Raw genomic sequence first — 22,135 nt, 5'->3', positions numbered from 1 at the left:
AGTAATCCTCCTACCTCGGCCCCCCCAAGTTGCTGGATTATAGCCATGAGCCACCGTGTCTAGCCTTGAGTTAGTTTTTATGAAGAGTTTAAGGTCTGTGTTAAGATTTTTTTTTTTGCATGTGAATATCCAATTGTTCCATTACGATTTGTTGAAAAGACTATTGTCTTAGCCCATTTTTTTTTTCTTTTCTCTTTTTTTGCTGCTATTACAGAATCCCACATACTAGGTAATTTATAAAGAAGCTTATTTGGCTCACAGTTCTGGATGCTGGGGAGTCTAAGCACATAGCACCTTTCTCTGGTGAGGTCCTGTCTGCTGTGTCATCTCATAGCAAATAGGAAGGGCAAGAGAGCAGTGTGATGGAGAGGTTGTTTTTTGTTTTTTTTTTTTTGAGACGAAGTTTTGCCCTTGTTGCCCAGGCTGGAGTGCAATGGCGCCATCTCAGCTCACTGCAACCTCCACCTCTCGGATTCAAGCGATTCTCCTGCTTTAGCCTCCCGAGTAGCTGGAATTACAGGCGTGCGCCACCACACCCAGCTAATTTTGTATTTTCAGTAGAGATGGGGTTTCTCTGTGTTGGTCAGGCTGGTCTCGAACTCCTGACCTCAGGTAATCTGCCTGCCTCGGCCTCCCAAAGTGCTGGGTTTACAGGTGTGAGCCACCATGCTTGGCCGCAAGCTTGTCTTTATAACAAAGCCACTCCCATGATAACTGATCCATGTTCACAATAATGGCAATCCATTCAAGAGGGTGGAACTCCCATGACCTAGTCACGTTTTAAAGGCCTCACTTCTCAATACCATTACATTTGCAATTAAATTTCAACATGAGTTTTGGTGGGGACATTCAAGCAATAGCAACTATCTTTTCTCATTTTGTTGCCTTTGTTCCATTGTCAAAGATTAGTTGACTAACTCATGGATTTTTATATTATGAATTCATGGATTTACATATATTTAGCGTGTTTCAGTCAATTATAGTCAATGTTTTTTGCTGATGTGAAAATGATCTCAGCTTTAGCTACTGGGAGTACCTTCAAGGTGACGTCATTTTGACAGGAACTTATTTGTGTCCAAAAAGCTTCCTTGCTTTTTGGCACAATAATATGTTTCAGATTTATCTTGTAAATTCCCTCTCCCATGTCTGGAATCAGCCATTTCTCTAGAAAATTCTGGTTCCTTTGAGTGGGGAGTGATGGTTAGAGACCATCACTCTTCATAAGCACTTAGGGTGCACTTTGCTTTTGGGTTGTCTTTGCTTTTAAGCTTTTGAATGATAAGAATTATTGTTAAGAAACAAGGCCGGGCATGGTGGCTCATGCCTGTAATCCCAGCACTTTGGGAGGCTGATGCAGGCAGATCACAGGTCAGGAGTTCGAGACCATCCTGGCTAACACGGTGAGACCCCATCTCTACTAATTAGCTGGGTGTGGTGCACGCCTGTAATCCTAGCTACTCAGGAGGCTGAGGCAGGAGAATTGCTTGAACTTGGGAGATGGAGATTGCAGTGAACTGAGATTGTACCACTGCACTCCAGCTTGGGTGAGAAAGTGAGACTCTGTCTCAGAAAAAAACGAAACAAAAACCAAAATAATAATTCAAATTTAAGATATAAAATGTTTTTTTACTTATTTGATTCTGCATTTATATTATTTTTTCTTATACTGAATATCTTGGTTCTTAACATTAGCAAATGTTTTTGCTAAAATATACATAAATAGCTTTAAAATTAACAATATGAATATTATGGCTAAGATTATTGAATTAACTTTACTGTTTCTTTTTCTAGCAGTTTTTTTTTGGGTTTGTGCTATATCCCAAAAGGATATGTAGTAAAAACTCTGCGTTCTTAAATACGTAAAATAATTATTTTGTTTGTGTGGTAATGCCTGCCATATAATACTTATTTAGGTTTTAAAAAAATTTTTTTGAATTAAAATTGTGACAAAATATACATAATTTAAAAGATACAGTTTTTACCATTTTTAAGTGTACAGTCCAGTGGCATTGAATGTGTTCACATTGTTGTACAATCATTACAACTGAACTCCATACTCATAAAACAATAACTCTTCATTCCTCCCCTCCCCTAAACCCACTGTAACCACAAATCCACTTTCTGCCACTATGAATTTAACTGTTCCAGGTACCTCATATAAATGGAATTATACGATAGTGATCCTTTTGTGTCTGGTTTATTTCACTTAGCATAATTATTTCTAGCTTCATGTTGCAGCATGTTATCAGAATTTTCTTCCTTTTAAAGGCTGAATAATATTTCATTGTGGATGTATATACTACTACATTTTGTTTATCCATTCATCCGTTGACGGACATTGTGTTATTTACATGTTTTAGCTATTGTGAATAATGTTGCTATGAACATTGGTGTGCAAATATCTGTTTTAGTTCATTTAGGTTTTAATTTTTGTTTGTTTGTTTGTTTGTTTGGAGACAGTCTCACTCTGTCACCCAGGCTGGAGTGCAGTGGTGTGATCTCAGTGCACTGCAACTTCCGCCTCCTGGGTTCAAGTGATTCTTCTGCCACAGTCTCCCAAGTAGCTGGGATTACAGGTGCCCACCACCATGCCTGGCTAATAGTTCATGTAGGTTTTAACTGAAGTTCTTGATGAATGAGGATATTATTGACTAAGCTGGAGAACATAGTGAGGAAAGTAAACTTTTTCCTAGGATGGTAAAGTGTTGAGATGAATGAAGAGTTTGGTTTGGTTGCAATGCTTTGAGAAATCCATTACTTAATTTCTTAGTAAACAACAGAAATGTGGATGTAGAGGTATAGAGTGCTATATTAGGTCTCTTTTATAATCCAGGTGAGAGATGATGGCAACATGAATTAAGGTAGTGGCCAAGGAGATGGAGAAAGGGGGGTAGATTCAAAATTTAAGTGGGCAGTTGAATTAACTTGGCGGTTGGATGTGAAGGTTAAGGAATAGAGACAAGTAAGAGTGATGCCTTGGATTTAGGCAAAATGAGTGTGTGATGGTTCTATAATCTGAGATGGAGTATGTAGATGGGTGAAAGCTTTGAGCAAAGATAAATGAATTTGGTTTTGAATAAGCAGACTTTGTGGTGCTCTCAAGGCATTCAATTAGATATACTTGGCAGTACAGGAAAATATGAATTGGAAACTCAGCAAAGGTCTGGATTAAAGTTAGTGTTTTATTATTGTCAGCAATGGTGGTAATGAAAATTAAGGGAGTAAATGAATTTACCTAAAGAGTATGTGATAAGCTAAGAGGTCAAGTATGAAAACTCCCTGGGAACCCCTTAATTACTTTACATGAATTTTTTTTCATGAAATAGTATTTGTTATTTGCAAAGATACCTTCTCGCTTTATCTATATGTTTGTTTTTAGCCCTTAATAGTAGAAAAGGGTTAGTGAGAGCCCTTTGTCTATCCATTTAGTATAAGGCTTGCATAATGTATTTAAAGCATTGTTCTTAAGGTCTGCATATAGTAAATGGCTTTTCAAACTTTTCGCATTTGTGAAAATCTTTCTAATTCGTTTTTATGGTGGGATGTGGATGAAATAGAGTAATAAAATCAGTGTTGAAAGTTACATTTTATTTAATTTTTTTATTTTTATTTTTATTTTTTTTGAGACAGAGTCTCGCTCTGTCACACCCAGGCTGGAGAGCAGTGGCGAGATCTCGGCTCATTGCAAGCTCCACCTCCTGGGTTCACGCCATTCTCCTGCCTCAGCCTCCCCAGTAGTTGGGACTACAGGCACCCGCCACCACACCCGGCTAACTTTTTTTGTATTTTTAGTAGAGACAGGGTTTCACCGTGTTAGCCAGGATGGTCTCGATCTCCTGACCTCGTGATCCACCCGCCTTGGCCTCCCAGAGTGCTGGAATTACAGGCGTGAGCCACTGCACCCGGCCCCGAAAGTTACATTTTGTAAGAAATCCTTATAAATAGCTTATAAATCCCCAAGATTTTGAGTTGTATATTATTTAATTTCTAATACTTGTATCCTTTCCAGTTTTAGAAATAATTTTGCTTAAAGAAAATTAGCCAGGGCCAGGCACGGTGACTCATGCCTGTAATCTCAGCCCTTTGGGAGGCTGAGTCAGGTGGATTGCTTGCGCCCAAGAATTTGAGACTAGCCTGAGCAACATGGCAAAACCCTGTCTCTACAAAAAAAATACAAAAATTAGTTGGGTGTGGTGGCATGTGCCTGTAGTCCCAGCTACTCAGGAGGCTGAGGTGGGAGGATATCTTGAACCCAGGAGGCAGAGGTTGCAATGAGCCGAGATTGCACCACTGCACTCCAGCCTAGGTGACAGAGTCACCTGTGACCCTGTCTCAGAAAAAAAAGAAAAGAAAAGAAAGGAAAAGAAAATTAGCCAGGTGTGGTGGCACTCATCTGTAGTCCTAGCTACTCAGTAGGCTGAGGCGGGAGGATAGCTTGAGCCCAGGGAATTTGAGGCTACGATGAGCCATGATTGTGCCACTGTACTTCAGCCTGGGTCACAGAGTGAGATTTTTGCCTATTAAAAAAAAAATGTCTAAATTATACTCAATAAACAGCTAGTCTGCAATAGATAAATCATTTATTTCAAAAAAGTTTTAGGTTGTTAAAACTTCTGTGACAGTGATATTTCTTTTTAAGATACTGCATATAGTAAACAATAACATTTTTTCTCCCAGTAAAGTGCTGTTCTTTCTCAAATTTGTGTTTGCTTCTTTGATAGTTTTTTGCAGAGATTAATGCTGTTTTATACTGATCTTGTACTATGAATTTGTTTTTATACCAACAATCTAGAATATCCTATTTATTGCAGACATCTGTTCTTTTTTTTTTTTTTTTTTTTTTTGAGACAGAGTCTCTCTGTCACCTAAGCTGGAGTGCAGTGGCGTGATGTTGGCTCACTGCAACCTCCGTCTCCCGGATTCAAGCGATTCTCCTGCCCTGGGCTCCCCAGTAGCTGGGATTACAAGCGTGTGCCACCACGCTCAGCTTTTTTTGGGTGTGTGTGTGTATTTTTAGTAGAGATGGGGTTTCACCATGTTGGCCAGGCTGGTCTCTAACTCCTGACCTCAAATCTCAAATGATCCGCACGCCTTGGCCTCCCATTGTTGGGATTACAGGTGTGAGCTACCACACCCAGCCAACATCTGTTCTTATTTGAAGTAAATACTTTGAATACTATGTATTTTTTTTTCATAATTTCAAATATTGATGTAATATTGTGTTATAATAAGAAATATATATTTGGTCTTTTTTCTTGTTTCTGGCATGGAGCTCCTAAAACTTTTGGAATTCCTTGAGTGATGGAGGTGAAAGGAGTGTTATTTGTCATTCATGATAAGTACCTTTTGGCAATACCTGAGTTTGTGCTAATAAGGTGATATTGATGGGCCCCTAGATAGCTTCAGGTTGGGAACTCCTTGCCATAGACACTAGCCACAAGATTAAGGATATGGAACTTTCAACCCTACCCTCTGTCCTTCCGGAATAGAGAGGGGCTAGAGATTGAGTTAATCATCAATGGCCAATGACTTAATCAATCATGCTTATATAATGGAACCCCTGTAAAAACTTTAAACAATGATTTTGGAGATCTTCCTGGTTGTCGAATGCATTCATGTGCTGGGAGGGTGATGTATCTCTAAATTCATGGGGACAGAAGCTCCTGTACTTGGGACCCTGCAGACCTTCCCTTACATATTGCTTCATCTGGCTGTTTGTTTGTATCCTTTAAGATATCTTTTAGAGTAAACATAAGTAAAATGTTTCCCTGAGTTCTTTGAGCTGCTACAGCAAATTATCAAACCTGAGGAGGGGAGTTGTCAGAGTTCCCGATATGTAGCCTAGGTAGACAAAAGTGTGGGTAACCTGGGGACCTTTTATTTGCTATTGGTGTTAGAAGGGGAGGGCACTCTTAAGGGACTGATCCCTTAGTCTGTGAGGTCTGTGCTGATTCCAGATAGTGTCAGAATTCAATTAAATTGTAGGACATACAGTTGGTGTCTGCAGAGAACTGGTGTGGACAACTCAAACATTTGTTTAGAAGTATAGTGAATAGAGAAGTAGTTTTGTTGTAGCTGGTTTTCCCTTAGTTGGTCTGTTTGGTTGTAGCTACTTAAACATTAATGGTAAGTGTTTGATAATTAGAATTCTCTGGATCTTTTTGTCAAGGCCAAATAGTTTTTTAAAAATCGGAAAACTTTTGGCCGGGCATGGTGGTTCACGCCTGTAATCCCAGCACTTTGGGAGGCCGAGGCTGGCAGATCACCTGAGGTCGGGAGTTCAAGACCAGCCTGACCAACATGGAGAAACCCCGTCTCTACTAAAAATACAAAATTAGCCAGGGTGGTGGTGCATGCCTGTAATCCCAGCTACTTGGGAGGCTGAGGCAGGAGAATTGCTTGAACCCGGGAGGCGGAGGTTGTGGTGAGCTGAGATCGCGCCATTGCACTCAGCCTGGGCAACAAGAGAGAAACTCCATCTCAAAAAAAAAAAAAAAAAAAATCAGAAAACTTTAATATGACAACGCTAACAAAAAATTATGGGTGGAAATAGGTGGGTGGTTAATGAAATCATCTTAACACAAATCTCATCTTTTCAGTAATATGAGGGGGAAAAGTAACAACAAAAAAATCACCCTAACGTAAAACTCATTGGTCTTATATGATTACCTTTTAATCTCTTTATGTGTGTATATTTTTATGTAATTAGTCATAATATATACAAATGTTGTATTTACCTCTTTGACAAATTCAGGATTTATATCATATACATTCTTTCTTTTTGTTTTTTCTTTTTTTTATTTCTCGTAGTAGATATATCATATATCATATGCACTCTCATTTTTCTTTTTTTTTTTGAGACGGAGTTTTGCTCTTGTTGCCCAGGCTGGAGTGCAATGGTGCTATCTTGGCTCACTGCAACCTCCGCCTCCCGGGTTCAAGTGATTCTCCTGCCTCAGCCTCCTGAGTAGCTGGGACTACAGGCACACGCCACCACGCCTGGCTAATTTTTATATTTTTAGTAGAGATGGGGTTTCTCCTTGTTGGTCAGGCTAGTCTCGAACTCCCGACCTCAGGTGATCTGCCTGCCTCAGCCTTCCAAAGTGCTGGGATTACAGGCATGAGCTACCACTTCCAACTGCGTTCTCATTTTTCTACATAACCTTCATACTTTATAACCTACACACTTATCCCATTAATCGTCAAGACTGTTGAACAGTTACGTCATAGTTTAGTTAACAGTTTCTTCATTTTGAACGTATAGGTTGCTTATGATTTATAAGCTGTTACAAATAATGCTTTGGTTGGAATGCCCTCTCATCTCTACCTGGAAAAGATCTGCTCAAACTTTGGGCCTAAACAGTGCATGGCAGGATTTACAGCTTTTTTTTTTTTTTTTTTAAAGACAGAATTTTGCCCTGTTGCCTAGGCTGGAGTGCAGTGGCGCAATCTTGGCTCAAGTGCAACCTCTGCCTCCCAGGCTCAAATGATTCTACTGCCTCAGCCTCCCGAGTAGCTCAGATTACAGGCGCCTGCCACCACGCCCAGCTACTGTTTGTATTTTTAGTGGAGACGGGGTTTCACCGTGTTGGCCAGGCTGGTCTCGAACTCCTGACCTCGTGTTATGCCCACCTTGGCCTCCCAAAGTGCTGGGATTACGGGCGTGAGCCATTGCACCCGGCCGGATTTACAGGTTTTTAAAGAGTTTCTATTCATTGCAAGGGATAGTTGTCTTGCCCCGCTTACTAAGTTCTCACAGTGGGCCTGGCTGCTTGTTACCTTGCGCATCCAGGGCATTTTTGGTTCTTATTACTGAACTTAGCTGCCTCTACCTGTTTTAGGTTCCAGAATCCTGCATACTCTATGTTTCCATTTTATTTTTGGTTCATTGTGATAGATACTTACCTCGTTATTAAGATTGGTTCCATCTTAATAATATTTGAAATTCTTTTTTTTTTTTTTTTTTTTTTGGAGACAAGGTCTTACTCTGTTGCCCAGGGTGGAGTAAAGTGGCATAATCACAGTTCACTGCAGCGTTGACTTCCTGGGCTCAAGTGATCCTCCCACCTCGACCTCCTAAAGTGGTGGGATTACAGATGTGAACCATTGTGCCCAGCCTATCACTTTAAATTTTTAGCATAAATCATTCCAATCCCATTCTTTTTGCAAAATAAAACTTTTATAAGTGAAAAAGTTAGAATGCTTTATATTGTTTATTTAGGGTTAGTGTTATTGTTTTTGGGCTTCTCCTTGAAATAAAGGAATTTTAGTGGCTTAAAAATAGAATAAGAATGAAGGCTGGTTGTGGTGGCTTACGCCTATAATCCCAGCACTTGGGAGGCCGAGGTGGGCAGATCATCTGAGGTCAGGAGTTTGTGACCAGATTGACCAACATGGAAAAACCCCAGTTCTACTAAAAATACAAAAAATTAGCTGGGCATGGTGGTGCGCACCTGTAGTCCCAGCTACTCGGGAGGCTGAGGCAGGGGAATTGCCTGAACCTGGGAGGCGGAGGTTGCAGTGAGCCGAGATCGTGCCATTGCACTCCCGCTTGGGCAACAAGAGTGAAACTCCATCTCAAAAAAAAAAAAAAAGAGAACAAGAAGTTCTTAGATAATTTAACAACAATCATGAGGAGTATATTTAAAACATGGACATCAGAAACCCATATCTTGTGAGGGTTTCCTTGTTTTTTTCTGTTTACTCCCCATGCCTCTTGGGCTTTACTTAGGTATATTTACTAGGATTATTTTAGGCAAATTTGAGAAAGGGTATTTTTGGTGGTGATAATAGGTTTATGTAGAGGTACCTTATTTCAGGTGGCCATGGTGGCTCACACTTGTAATCCCAGCACTTTGGGAGGCTCAGGCAGGAGACTCACTGGAGCCCATAAGTTCGAGATGAGCCTAGGCAACATACGGAGACCTCATCTTTACAAAAATAAAAAAAGTACAATGTTTCTTTGAATTGCTTACTTCCTCTCAGTCAAGGAAAACCTTGGTGAAAAGCCATCTGGCATCTGGAAAAATAAAGGAAACAGAAATGGGGAAAATATAGTTCTTTGGAAGTAAAACTTCCTATTTCTAGTGTCTTTCATTGTTCTTAATACCATCGTAGTGTGAAGCTATTGAAATGTTAATGAATCAAGCATGAATTTCTAGTTCTATAGAACATTTATTTATATTAAATACCCAATTTAGGCTGGACGTGTTGGCTTGCGCCTGTAATCCCAGCACATTGGGAGGCCGAGGCGGGCAGATCAGTTGAGGTCAGGAGTTCGAGACCAGCCTGGCCAACATGGTGAAACCCTGTCTCTACTAAAAATACAAAAATTAGCTGGGCGTGGTGGTGTGCACCTGTAATTCCAGCTACTGGGGGGGCTGAGGCAGGAGAATCACTTGAACCTGGGAGGCAGAAGTTGCAGTGAGCCAAGATCACACCATTGTACTCCAGCCTGGGTGACAGTGCGAGACTGTGCCTCAAAAAAACAAAACAAAACAAAAACAACAACAAAAAAACAATTTAAATGCTCTTTTAAAACGTTTTCACCATTTACTTTTTGCCACATCCATGAGTGTATCATTAAATCCAGAAATGGCTTTTATTTATTTATAAATTCATGTCTCAATTATATTATTTTGGGAATCTTTCTTTGGTGTTTGCAGGACTGTAGCTGATATTAAAACAAGAGAATTTTGTGGGCATTAAATGAACACAGTAAAGGCATACTCTGGATAAATTTAGACAGTTTTAGAATGTTAGGTTTTGGGAAAATTTAAAGGGACTGTAGAGACTGAGGCCTGCTCCTCCATACTATACCAGGAAATCTGAGATTCCCTAGGCTAAGAACAACTTGATGACTTTATTTCTGAAGACCATTGAATGCCTTTAGATAAGTCGAGGGGAGAAATCTGACATTAGTATACCTCCTGTATCTGTGATAGCTAAGGATACATCATTGGAAACAGTCAGGGTGCTAACTACCTTTTTAAGAAAATCATTCGACTTTTGGTCTCTTTTGTTGTGATTCCTGGTTTCTGCAAAGCTGGCTCGGATCAGCATAGTAGGTTTAAAAAAAAAATCCTCAGTGACAGAGTTTAGGAATCTCCAGTCTCCCAAACATGTCACTAAAGACTTGAACGTTCATCACCAAATACTCAAGATGCAGAAGATAAACTCCACCCAAGGGAGAATGACTCTCTGAAGAGAAGTTTGGAATCATTATCAGAGCCATTGGAGGAGACACCCAAGAGTCATGTGGCCGAGGTTTCACAATATGCTGCTGTGCCTCCAGTCCAGAAAAGAAAGCTAGATCAACTTCCAAAAAAGCATAGGCATTTTAGGAAGATTGTAAGGACAAAGAAAATGAGAACGAGCAAGAGGAAGGAGAAAGTAGAGGCCCACTGCTCCGTCTCCCCTAATTCTTCCAACACCTTTGGTCCCACCACAAAGTGAAGAGACTAGATTAAAAGCTGACCCTATTCAGTGCCTAGGAAGATGATCCTAACTTTCCCAATGAGGACAGATTACAGTGTCAGCAGGATGAATGTGCCTGTGCATCAGGAATGTCAAATCCAGCCCTGTGAGCTCTCAGTGGCTCAGGAACACAGGCCTTCTGCCATGACATCCTTGGCATCACTGCTTTGATTATTTCATAAGCTTTGTCTGCTTGTCTAGAAAGTGGAAACCTCCCAGAAAAAGGGTCAGTGAGGCAGGAGGTAGTGCTCAGGTTCCAAGACCTGGCAATAAAGTGCAATCTCTCTAAAGCCTGTAGCAAATTGAAGTTAGGCTGAAGTCGGATTTGATCTAGATTGGTGGTATCTAAAATTCGTGTTCATTTCACTCATGTATTCAGTTGGCTTAACCTTCTCTGACTTCTCTGAGGATGAAAGCCTTACGATTTCATCATTTTGGATAGTGTTTCCTGGTATCGACAAGCAAATGGAGACCCCTCATATCCAGCTCCTCTCTTTTTTTTTTTTTTTTTTTTGCCTTTGGCTAGAGATTCATTTTGCATTCTTCATCTTTAGTACTTTATTGAAATTCTGCCACTTTCTACCTGTTTTGGATAAGCCTTGGTGTGGTGGTTGCTACTGTTCTTGGACAGGATACAGTTATTGCCTCCTCCATCTCTAAACAATGTTTGTGTTTTTTTTTTTTTTTTTTTCACTCATTAGTAAGATACCTGTCTCTTTCTGAAGTATGCCTCTGATGTTCTCAGCCATCTTTATTGAAACATAGGCTGGGTGCAGTGGCTCATGCCTGTAATCTCAGCACTTTGGGAGGATGAAGTGGGAGAAGGATCACTTGAGCCCAGGAGTTCAAGACCAGCCTGGGCAACATCGTGAGACGCCTGTCTCTAAAAAAAAAAATAAAAAAAAAAGAAGACATAGTTACACAAGGAATATTCCTTCTTCTTTTTTTTTTGAGATGGAGTCTCACTCTGTCACCCAGGCTGGAGTGCAGTGGCATGATCTCGGCTCACTGCAACTTCTGTCTCCCAGGTCCAAGCAATTCTTCTGCCTCAGCCTCCCGAATAGCTGGGATTACAGGTGTGCACCACCATGCCCAGCTAATTTTTGTATTTTTAGTAGAGACGGGGTTTCACCATATTGGCCAGGCTGGTCTCAAACTCTTAACCTGAAGTGATCCACCCACCTCAGCCTCCCAAAGTGCTGAGATTACAGGCGTGAGCCATTTCACCCAGCCATAATGTTCCTTCTTTGTCATTCTTTAGTTGACAGAACCTCACAGAACCCTGAGTTCTTTTGAGAATCCTAAAGAACATAAGTACTTTAAAAAAGGTTGAAGATCATTTTATTTCCCCTTTCTCATGGCATGCTAGGTTAATACTCTATCCAGAATATAAAATAAAAGTTTAATCTTACACCCTTTTTTGAGGAAGTATGTTTAAGAAGAGTTTGGGAGTTTCTCTGTAGCTTTAATTACTGGTTGTTATTTTGTACTTGTTCTAGTTTACTGATTTATACAAAAATTATACAAGTATATAGGCATACTTGTATATAGGCATATCTTGGAGATATTGCGGGCTTGGTTCTAGATCACTGCAATAAAACAAGTATCGCAATAAAACGAGTCACATAAATTCTTTCGTTTCACAGTGCATATAAAAATTATATTCACGGCATACTGTAGTCTATTAAGTGTGCAATAGCATTATGTCTAATAAAGTAGATACCTTAATTAAAAATATTTTATTGCTGTAAAATGCTAACAACCGTTTGAGCCTTCAGTGATTTGTAATCTTTTTTCTTTGATGAGACAGAGTCTCGCTCTGTCACCGGGTCTATAATACAGTGGTGTGATCATAGCTCACTGCATTTTTGAATTCCTAGGCTTAAGCGATCCTCCCGCGTCAGCCTTCCTAGTGTCACTGGTAGAGGGTCGTGACTGCAAGTTGTCCAGGTTCCTGGCGTTTTGACTAACGAATTGGACAAAACGCCCAGCAAAGCAAAGAAAGAAGCAACAAAAGAACGAAAGCAGGGATTTATTGGAAACGAAAGTACACTCCACAGTGTGGGAGTGGGCCTGAGCAGTGGCTCAAGGGCCTGGATACAAAATCTTCTTGGGTCCAAATACCCTTTAGACATTTCTGATTGGCCACTTCATGCTCACCTCATGTTAAATGAAGTGGTAGCCCACATTCAGTCTGATTGGTTGCAGAAAGCAGCCAACCAGAGGCTGAAGTAAAGTTACAAAGGTCACACTCCTGTGCAAACATCTGATTGGTTGCAAAAGGCAACCAATCAGAGCCTAGGGTGAAGCTACACAGTTATACTTCTATGCAAATGAAACTTGCCTTCAATCAGTCTGATTTGTTGTGGATAGCCAATTTCCCATCTGCGCAGAAAAGGTCCAAGGGAGTAGCCTGTGGTCCTTTTGTTACTTAGGTGTGGAAAGTTAGGGTTTTCTTTTCAGTTTAGTTCTAGGAAGTCGCCATGAAACAGCCTTAGGTTCCCTGCCTCCAGACCCTATTCTCCTGCCTCACTAGTAGCTGGGACTACAGGTGAACTCCACCACGCCTTGCTAATTTTTGTATTTTTTTGGTAGAGATGGGGTCTCATTATGTTGCCCAGAGTGGTCTCAAGTGCCTAGCCCCAAGCGATCCTCCTTCTTTGGCCTCCCAAAGCACTAGGATTACAGATGTGGGCCACCTTGCCCAGCTAGTCATAATCTTTTTGCTTGTGGAAGGTTTTGCCTCTATACTGATTGCTGCTGACTGACCAGGGTGGAGGTTTCTGAAGGTTGGGATAGCTGTGTCAATTTCTTTTTTTTTTCTTTTTTATTTTCTTTCAGTGGTGTGATCTTGGCTCACTGCAACCTCTGCCTCCCGGATTCAAGCGATTCTCCTGCCTCCCTCCTGAGTAGCTGGGATTACAGGCGCACACCACCATGCCTGGCTAATTTTTGTATTTTTAGTAGAGACGGAGTTTCACCATGTTGGTCAGGCTGGAGTTGTGGCAATTTCTTAGAATAAAGCAACAATGAAGTTTGCTGTTTTGCTTTGATTAACTCTTCTTTTCATGAAAGATTTCCCTGTAGCTTGCTGTTTGATAGCATCTTACCCACAGTAGAACTTCCTTCAAAACTTGAGTCAATCCTCCCAAAAGCTGCTGATGCTTTATCAACTAAATTTATGGAATATTCTAAATTCTTTGTTGTTATTTCAACAGTGTTCACAGCATCTTCTCTGGTAGTAGATTTCATCTCAAGGAACCACCTTCTTTGCTCATCCCTAGAAGAAGCCATTCCTCCTCCATTAAAGTTTTATTATGAAAATTATCAGTCATGCCGGGCATGGTGGCTCACACCTGTAATCCCAGCACTTTGGGAGACTGAAGTGGGCGGATCACGAGGTCAAGAGATCGAGACCATCCTGGCCAACATGGTGAAACCACATCTGTACTAAAAATACAAAAATTAGCTGAGCGTGGTGGCACACACCTGTAGTCCCAGCTACTCGGGAGGCTGAGGCAGGAGAATCGCTTGAACCTGGGAGGTGGAGGTTGCAGTGAGCCGAGATCATGCCACTGCACTCCAGCCTGGTGACAGAGAAAGACTCCATCTCAAGAAAAAAAAAAAAAAAGAAAATTATCAGTCACATCGTTAGGCTCCACTTTTAATTCTAGTTTTCTTGCTGATTCCACCGTATCTGCTCTACTGGAGTCTTGAACCCCTCACAGTCATTATGAAGGTTGGAATCAACTTCTAAACTCTTGTTAGTGTTGATATTTTGACTTCCTCCCATGAATCACAAATGTTCTTAATCACATCTAGAATGGTGACCTTTTTAGAAGGTTTTCCATACACTCTGCCCAGATCTGTCAGAGGAATCACTATCTATGGTAGTTATAGCCTTACAAAATATATTTCTTAAATAATACTTGAAAATCAAAATTACTCCTTGATCCATGGGCTGTGGAATGGATATTATATAAATAGGCCTGAAAACAACATTAAACTCCTTGTATGCCTCCAGGAGAGCTCTTGGGTGACCAGGTGAATTGTCAATGAACAGTGATATTTTTGAAAGGATTTTTTTTTTTTTTTTTCCCAGCAACAGCTCTTAATAGTGGGCTTAAAATATTCAGTGATCCGGCCAGGCACGGTGGCTCATGCCTGTGATCCTAGCACTTTGGGAGGCTGAGGCGGGTGGATCCTGAGGTCAGGAGATCGAGACCATCCTGGCTAACACGGTGAAACCCTGTCTCTACTAAAAATATAAAAAAAAATTAGCTGGGTGTGGTGGCAGGTGCCTGTAGTCCCAGCTACTCTGAGGCAGGAGGCTGAGGCAGGAGAATGGCATGAACTCAGGAGGCAGAGCTTGCAGTGAGCCGAGATTGGGCCACTGCACTCCAGCCTGGGCGACAGAGTGAGACTCTGTCTCAAAAAAAAAAAAAAAAAAAAAAAATTCATTGATCCATGTGGTAAACAGATGTGCTATTAATTAGGCTTTCTTTTTCTAGTTATAGAGCACAGAGTAGCATTAGCATAATTCTTAAGGGTCCTAGGAATTTCAGAACGGTATAAATGATCATTGGCTTGAACTTAAAAGTCATCAGCTGCATTAACCCCTAACAAGAATTACCCTGTTCTTTGAAGCTTGGAAGTCGAAGCTTGAAAGCCCAGTATTGATTTCTCTTCTCTAGCTATAGTAGTTCTAGATGACATCTTCTTCCAATAGAAGGCTGTTTTTTTCTGAATTGAAAATCTGTTACTTAATATAGACATCTTCATCAATTATCTTAGCTAGATCTCCTGGATAGCTTGCTGCAGCTTCTCCATCATCACTTGCTGCTTCACTTTGCATTTTTATGTTTTGGAGACAGCTTCTTTCCTTAAATCCCATGAACCAACCTCTGCTACCTTCAGACATTTCTTCTGCAGCTTCCTCATCTCTGTCAGCCTTCGTAGAATTGAAGAGAGTTAGGGCCTTTCTCTGAATTAGGCATGTTAATGGCTGGTTTGAACTTCTATCCATGTCACTAAAACGTTCTCAGCAATTTGTGCTCTTATCATTTGTGTGTTCACTGGAGTAGCACTTTTAATTTCCCCAGGAACTTTTTCTTTGCATTCACATTTGGCTGTTTGGCACAAAGGCCTAGCTTTTGGTCTGTTTCAGCTTTCCACATGCTTTCCTCATTAAGCTTAATCATTTCTAGCTTTTGATTTAAAGTGAGAAATGAGCAGCTCTTCTTTTCACTTGAACACTTAGAGGCCATTATAAGGTTATTAATTGGCCTAGTTTTAATATGGTTGTGTCTCAAGGAACAGGGAGGCTCAAGGAGAAGGGAGAGAGACTGAGAAATGGCCAGTGAGTGGAGCAGTCAGAACACACACAACATTTATCAATTAAGTTTGCCATCTTATATGGGTATGGGTTGTAGTGCCCCAAAACAATTGCAGTAGTAACTTCAAAGATCATTGATCGCAGGTCACCATAATAGATACGATAATAATAAAAAAAGCTTGAAATATTGTGAGAATTACCAAAATGTGACAGAGATACAAAGTGAGCACATGCTTTTGAAGAAATGGCAGGAATAGACTTGCTTGATGGCAGAGTTGACACAAACTTTCAATATCTAAAAAGCGCCACATCTGCAAAGTGCAATAAAGTGACACACAATAAAATGAGATATGCCTTTAAATAAATGTGCAAAGTATCTGCATGAGGGAAAAAAAAGGAATGCTGGCTATTCAACTGGAGGTTTGCTTATCTTTAACATAAAACATTTTTTTCAAGATAAAAGCAATTCAAGTATGGGTCTAAAATTCTGAAAAAAAAAAAAAGGTAGCAAAAACGAAAACTGAAAAAAATAAAAATGAAGATTTCTTTCTTGCTACAGAAATCATTATTTGAATTTTGGAATATTTCATTTTAATCTTTTTTCTTATATCAGTAGTTTTTATATATAATTTAAATCATACTGTGTATATTTTTCCATTGTATATAGTTTTTATAGTTTTGATGAATATAGCATTATGAATTCATCCTTATTTGGATTTAGGTTGAACATTTAGTAGTGATGTACAGGATGTTCATATGTTGAGGCAAATATGTAGTGAGGTGTTTTTGAATCTTGGGTGATTGAGGGGCATTTCAGTGGAGATGTCTAACAGAGAAGCAGTATTGGTTAGTGATTAAGAGCCACACTGCTCTAATTAAAATCCCTTCTTCCATGTATTACCCAGCTGACTTTGGGCAATTTACTTAGTCTCTATGCCTTGGTTCCCTCATGTGTAAAGTGTGGATAATGCTAGTATGTACCATATATATTTTTGATGAGTATTATTGGGTCAGTTTTTGTGCCCTAAATCTCTTTTTACCCAGTGTTTTACTAGGTTTCAAATTCATCCAAAAAGCCATTTGATATAAAAAGTAACACCTAGATTTTAATGAATGATAATGCTAAGTGATAAATGGTGCAGGGGGAAAAGACCTTTAACCCTCCAAAATATGTCTCTGATCAAGTATTGGAGATGGATGGTAATGACTGGTTTGAGTGGTAGGTGATGGGGACTTGATAACTTGGGCTGCATTGGTCTTTTTTGCACCACTTGAATCACTGTAGTTTTAGTTTGTGTAGAAGAGACCATTGCCGGCTGGGCACTGTGGTTCACGCCTGTAATCCCAGCACTTTGGGAAGCCAAGGTGGGGGGATCACTTGAGGTCAGGAGTTTGAGAACATCCTGGCCAACATGGTGAAACCCGTTTCCGCTACAAATACATAAAAAAAAAAAATTAGCTGGACATGGTGGCATGTGCCTGTAGTCCCAGCTACTCAGGAGTCTGAGGCAGGAGAATTGCTTGAACCCAGGAGGCGGAGATTGCAGTGAGGTGAGATCGTGCCACTGTACTCCAGCCTGGATGACAGAGCGAGAATCTTGTTTCAAAAAAAAAAAAAAAAAGAGAAAGCATTGTCAAAGGAATCAGAAGATCTGCATTTTAGTTCTGCATCTTCTGATTTTTTTGCTTTAACTTGGATCGTGAGAACTTTCTGATTTTTTTGCTGTAACTTGGATCGTGAGAACTTTCTGATTTTTTTTTTTTCTTCCTTGAACTTGCATCTTTAAGACTTTCTGATTTTCGTTAACAGTACAATGGTGGGCTGAGCATTGTGGCCCACACCTGTAACCCCAGCACTTTGGGAGGCGGAGGTGGGCAGATTGTTTGAGCTCAGGAGTTTGAGACCATCTTGGGCAACATGGTGAAACCTTGTCTCTACCAAAAATACAACAAATTAGCTGGGTGTGGTGGTGTGTACCTGTGGTCCCAGCTACTTGGGTAGCTGAGATGGGAGGATCGCCTGAGCCTGGGAGGCGGAAGTTGCAGTGAGCCGAGATTGCACCACTGTACTCCAGCCTGGGTGACAGAGCAAGACCCCAACTCAAAAAACAACCGAAACAAAAGAGTACAATTGTGAACAAGTCACTTCCTGCTTTAAATCTGTTTTCTTCTCTACCGAGGTAACATCCATCTTACCTGTCTTAAGAGATGTCATTTTGATTAAATAAGATGTTTTGTGAAAGTGACTTGAAGACTTTGTAAAGCGTTGTATATGTTTTATTAATTTAAAGTGACTGAAAATGAGAGAAATGCATATATAGAGATTTTGATACAGCATTAGGTACAGTCTTCCATAAATGATACTGTTAGTACTGTTATTATTGTAAAGACATCTACTTTTCTTATGTGAAAAGGTTTAGATTATTAAATGGCCTATGAATATATTGTTAATGTCTGCTTTGTTTTTTTTCTCCCTTCTGTTTGTGTTCCAGACTCCTGGGAGAGTTGGCTCTCAAGGTTCTGATTTAGATTCATCAGCAACTCCTATAAACACAGTGGATGTCAATAATGAAAGCTCTTCAGAGGTATGAAAATAATAACTTGGCAGTAAAATTCAATATTATTTAAGGGAAAATGAGCAAATATTTGGTGTAACGATTGGTGATTTGTATAGGAAAAGTTCTCATAAGTTTTTCTTATAAGTTGGAATGTGACTTTTGAAACATACTTGTAGCTATATACCTGTGCCTAGTTGTGAGACTGAAAAAGTGTACATTAAGACTCTGAAAAATAATATTGCCAATTTGTTGTTAATGCTAGTGTCATCTCACTGAAGATTTTAAAATATCTGTTTATAAAGAATTACAGGTTAATTAGTATCTATTTGTGTGTACTGTCATGAACTGTTAGACTAAGGAAAAATTGGGTTATCTATAAAATTTACATATTATTTGCTGTCTTCATGTATGACTTTGTAAGGACTTTTGTCTTTGATATTAAAGACATTATATTAAATATAAATACACTATATTAAAAATGAATGGAGAAATTATTGTAAAGAAGTAAAAAAACTTCCAAAAATTTGAAAAGTCAGCTTTAGTTGTATTAATATTATTTTTAATAAACAAGTAATATTGGATGATTATAGAAAAAGGAGATAAGGAATGTGAAGAACATAACACTTACCCATAATACTGCCACGAAGAGATCAAGATGCTCACATTTTGCTTTGATACTTTTTGTCAGTTGCCCGTTTGAAGGCCTAGCTGTAGTCCTTACCCAGTCTTTTTTTCCCTGCTCTCCTCTTCTCCACCTCTTGGTTGATGAGTCTGCGTACTGTGCATACGTTTCTGGATATGTCCTCTTTCTGTCCATTCATCATTCTGTTTTGTCTCTCTCTGACCATGTGTTTATTTTTTGTCTCCACGTATATGTATTTTAACCATAGTAAGATTTTACAGATTTGCGAGAGGGGAGGAAAAGTATCAGCTGGACTTTATTAAGAACAAATTTCAGGAAATGTCTTTAAGAAAAATGTTCCAAACTGTGTTCATGATATGATGAACTGAAAGGAATCTAGTAATAATTTAGTTGACCTCAGTCAGAACAACACCAAAAAACAATTCCAATGGGTATTGGTATTGAGCAGTGCCTGGCAATACTGTTAATATCGTATTAGTAGGATTAACTTCCTACTTTGTGAGATAGTTATTTTGTACCTTCTTTGTTTTGAAATCTGTCTCTTTTTAACCTTCTCTCAGTCACCTTATATATAACTGAGAAAATAGGAACCATTAGATAAATGTTCTTATTTTATCATACCTATACCATACCTGTTTTCTCTTACTTTATTACACTGAAAAAATTTTTTTAATCAAATTTCAGTCCTTTCTCTTGTTCTCTGGATTCCATTCTTTTTCATTTTTAATTTATCCTCTCTCCCTCCTGCTACTTCACTTTTTACCTCTACTTCATATAATTCCCAATAACGTACAAATTTGTTCAATATGATTCATATGAAAACAAATAAGAAAAGAACACCAAAAAATCAAAAATGAATAAAACCAAAACCAAAAACTCTTTCTTTGACTTGAAATCCCCTCTTCAGGTACCATTTGTTATTTGCTTTCCTTCAGAGCCAAACTTCTCTAATATGCGGTTTACAGTCACTGGCTTCATATTTTATCTACTTAGATCTGTTATATCTTTTTGATGAATTAGTGTTTAATAGTAGTGGAATAACCCCAGCTTTGTTTTGATTAGTATTTTGTGTATCTTCTTCTTTCTTTCCTTTTTTTCTTTTTTTTTGAGACTCTGTTGTCCAGGCTGGAGTGCAGTGGCGCAATCTTGGCTCACTGTAACCTCTGCCTCCCAGGTTCAAGTGATTCTCCTGCCTCAGCCTCCTGAGTAACTGGGATTACAGGTGCGTGCTACCACACCTGGCTAATTTTTTTTTCTTTTTTTCGTATTTTTAGTAGAGACAGGGTTTTGCCACGTTGGCCAGGCTGGTGTCGAACACCTGACCTCAGGTGATCTGTCTGCCTCAGCTTCCCAAAGTGTTGGGATTACAGGCATGAGTCACTGCTCCTGGATTTTATCTTTCTTCTCATTTTCATATTTTCTTGTTCCTTTTGTTTTAGGTGGGTTTTTTTTGTTTTGTTTTGTTTTTGTTTTTGTTTTTTGCAAAGAGCATAACACTTGTCGTTTAACTGGGAAAACCCCTTTGAATTATTTTGCTTATTGATGTATTTTGACTTATTTTTATTGCTTTTTATGTACTTTTTCTTGTCCTGCTCTTCTGTTTCTTTTTCTCTTTTTGCCTTAGTTTGGATTTAACTTCCTTACTACACACTCTTTTCTGTGCTTCTGTAATACCACACTCTTCTGGTTTTTTTCTTACCTGTCTAGCTGTTCATTCTTCTTATTTGCTGGCCCTTTGGTAAGCAACCTTCACATGGTGGTGGAGTATATTGCTGGGTTTAGTCCTGGGTACTGCTACTAGTTTGGATATTATACATTATATTCTGTTCATTTAGTGTTTCTTTTTTTTTTATGTTTTTGAGACAGAGTCTCGCTTTGTTGCCTTGGAGTGCAGTGACGTGATCTCGGGTCACTGCAATCTCCACCTCCCAGGATCAAATGATTCTGCCACCTCAGCCTCCTAAGTAGTTGGGATTACAGGCACGTGCCACCACACCGTGCTAATTTTTTTGTATTTTTAGTAGAGACAGGGTTTCACCATGTTGACCAGGCTAGTCTCAAACTTCTGACCTCAAGTGATCCATCCACCTTGGCCTCCCAAAGTGCTGGGATTATAGGTGTGAGTCACCATGCCTGGCCCATTTTTGTTTCTTTTGTAACATACATAATGTCTAGAATACTTTTCTTTCCTTCCGTTTTGAGGACCTTTGAATGCTTTGATATGGATCACTACTTCCCAACTTATATTGTGGTTCAGTAGTTTAGATTTATCTTGTTTTCTTTTATCTTCACAAATTAGAGGTTATTATTATTTTTAGATTTATCCATGTATTTACCAGTATAGTTGTTTACCATTCCTTATTGCATCTTCAGCCTTCCACTTACAATTGTTTTCTTGGTTTTTTTTTTTTTTTGAGACGGAGTCTGGCTCTGTTGCCCAGGCTGGAGTGCAGTGGCGTGATCTCGGCTGAGTGCAAGCTCTGCCTCCTGGGTTCACACCATTCTCCTGCCTCAGCCTCCCGAGTAGCTGGGACTACAGGCGCCCACCACCACGCCTGGCTAATTTTTTGTATTTTTAGTGGAGACGGGGTTTCACTGTGTTAGCCAGGATGGTCTGGATCTCCTCACCTTGTGATCCACCCGCCTCGGCCTCCCAAAGTGCTAGCATTACAGGCGTGAGCCACCATGCCTGGCCTATTTTATTTGTTTTATAGAACATCACTTAGGATTTTTTAAAAATGAGGACTGATTTGCTAGACTCTCAGTTTCAGTCTAAAATGTTATTTCATGCTCGTTCTTGAAACACGATTTTGCTGAGCATAAATTTCTACATACAGACCTTTTTTTTTTTGTGAGCACATTGAAAACTTCCATCTCTGTCTTTTTTCTGGGTCATATTGTTACTGTTGAGAAGACTGCTTTTAGTCTATTTGGTTCTATTGAAGGGATCCTTTTCTCGACTCCTGTGGTTGTTTTTTATAATTAATCAGCCAATCAATTAATCTGTTCTAGTCTCTTTCTTTCGTTTCCTGTTGTGTGTGTGTGTGTGTGTGTGTGTGTGTGTTTAATCCTGCTTGAGACTCATTGGGCTTTCTGCACACACCAATGTGTGTTTGAAGTGTT

The 22,135-nt window shown here is 39.6% G+C and overlaps 1 protein-coding gene across 1 annotated transcript in view; it reads left to right on the top strand.

Moving 5' to 3' along the window:
• Positions 1 to 22,135, top strand: part of EEA1 (early endosome antigen 1) — a 157,066-nt gene that overhangs the window by 18,611 nt on the left and 116,320 nt on the right. The window contains exon 2 of the mRNA XM_055235599.2: positions 18,304 to 18,396. Coding sequence (XP_055091574.1) covers positions 18,304 to 18,396 — 93 coding nt within the window. The remainder of the gene's footprint in view (positions 1 to 18,303; positions 18,397 to 22,135) is intronic.

The sequence above is a fragment of the Symphalangus syndactylus genome, chromosome 13 (assembly GCF_028878055.3).
Source record: "Symphalangus syndactylus isolate Jambi chromosome 13, NHGRI_mSymSyn1-v2.1_pri, whole genome shotgun sequence".
NCBI classification, from domain to species: Eukaryota; Metazoa; Chordata; class Mammalia; order Primates; family Hylobatidae; genus Symphalangus; species Symphalangus syndactylus.
The sequence above is the reverse complement of the archived record's forward strand: the minus strand, read 5'-3'. Positions and strand labels throughout refer to the sequence as shown.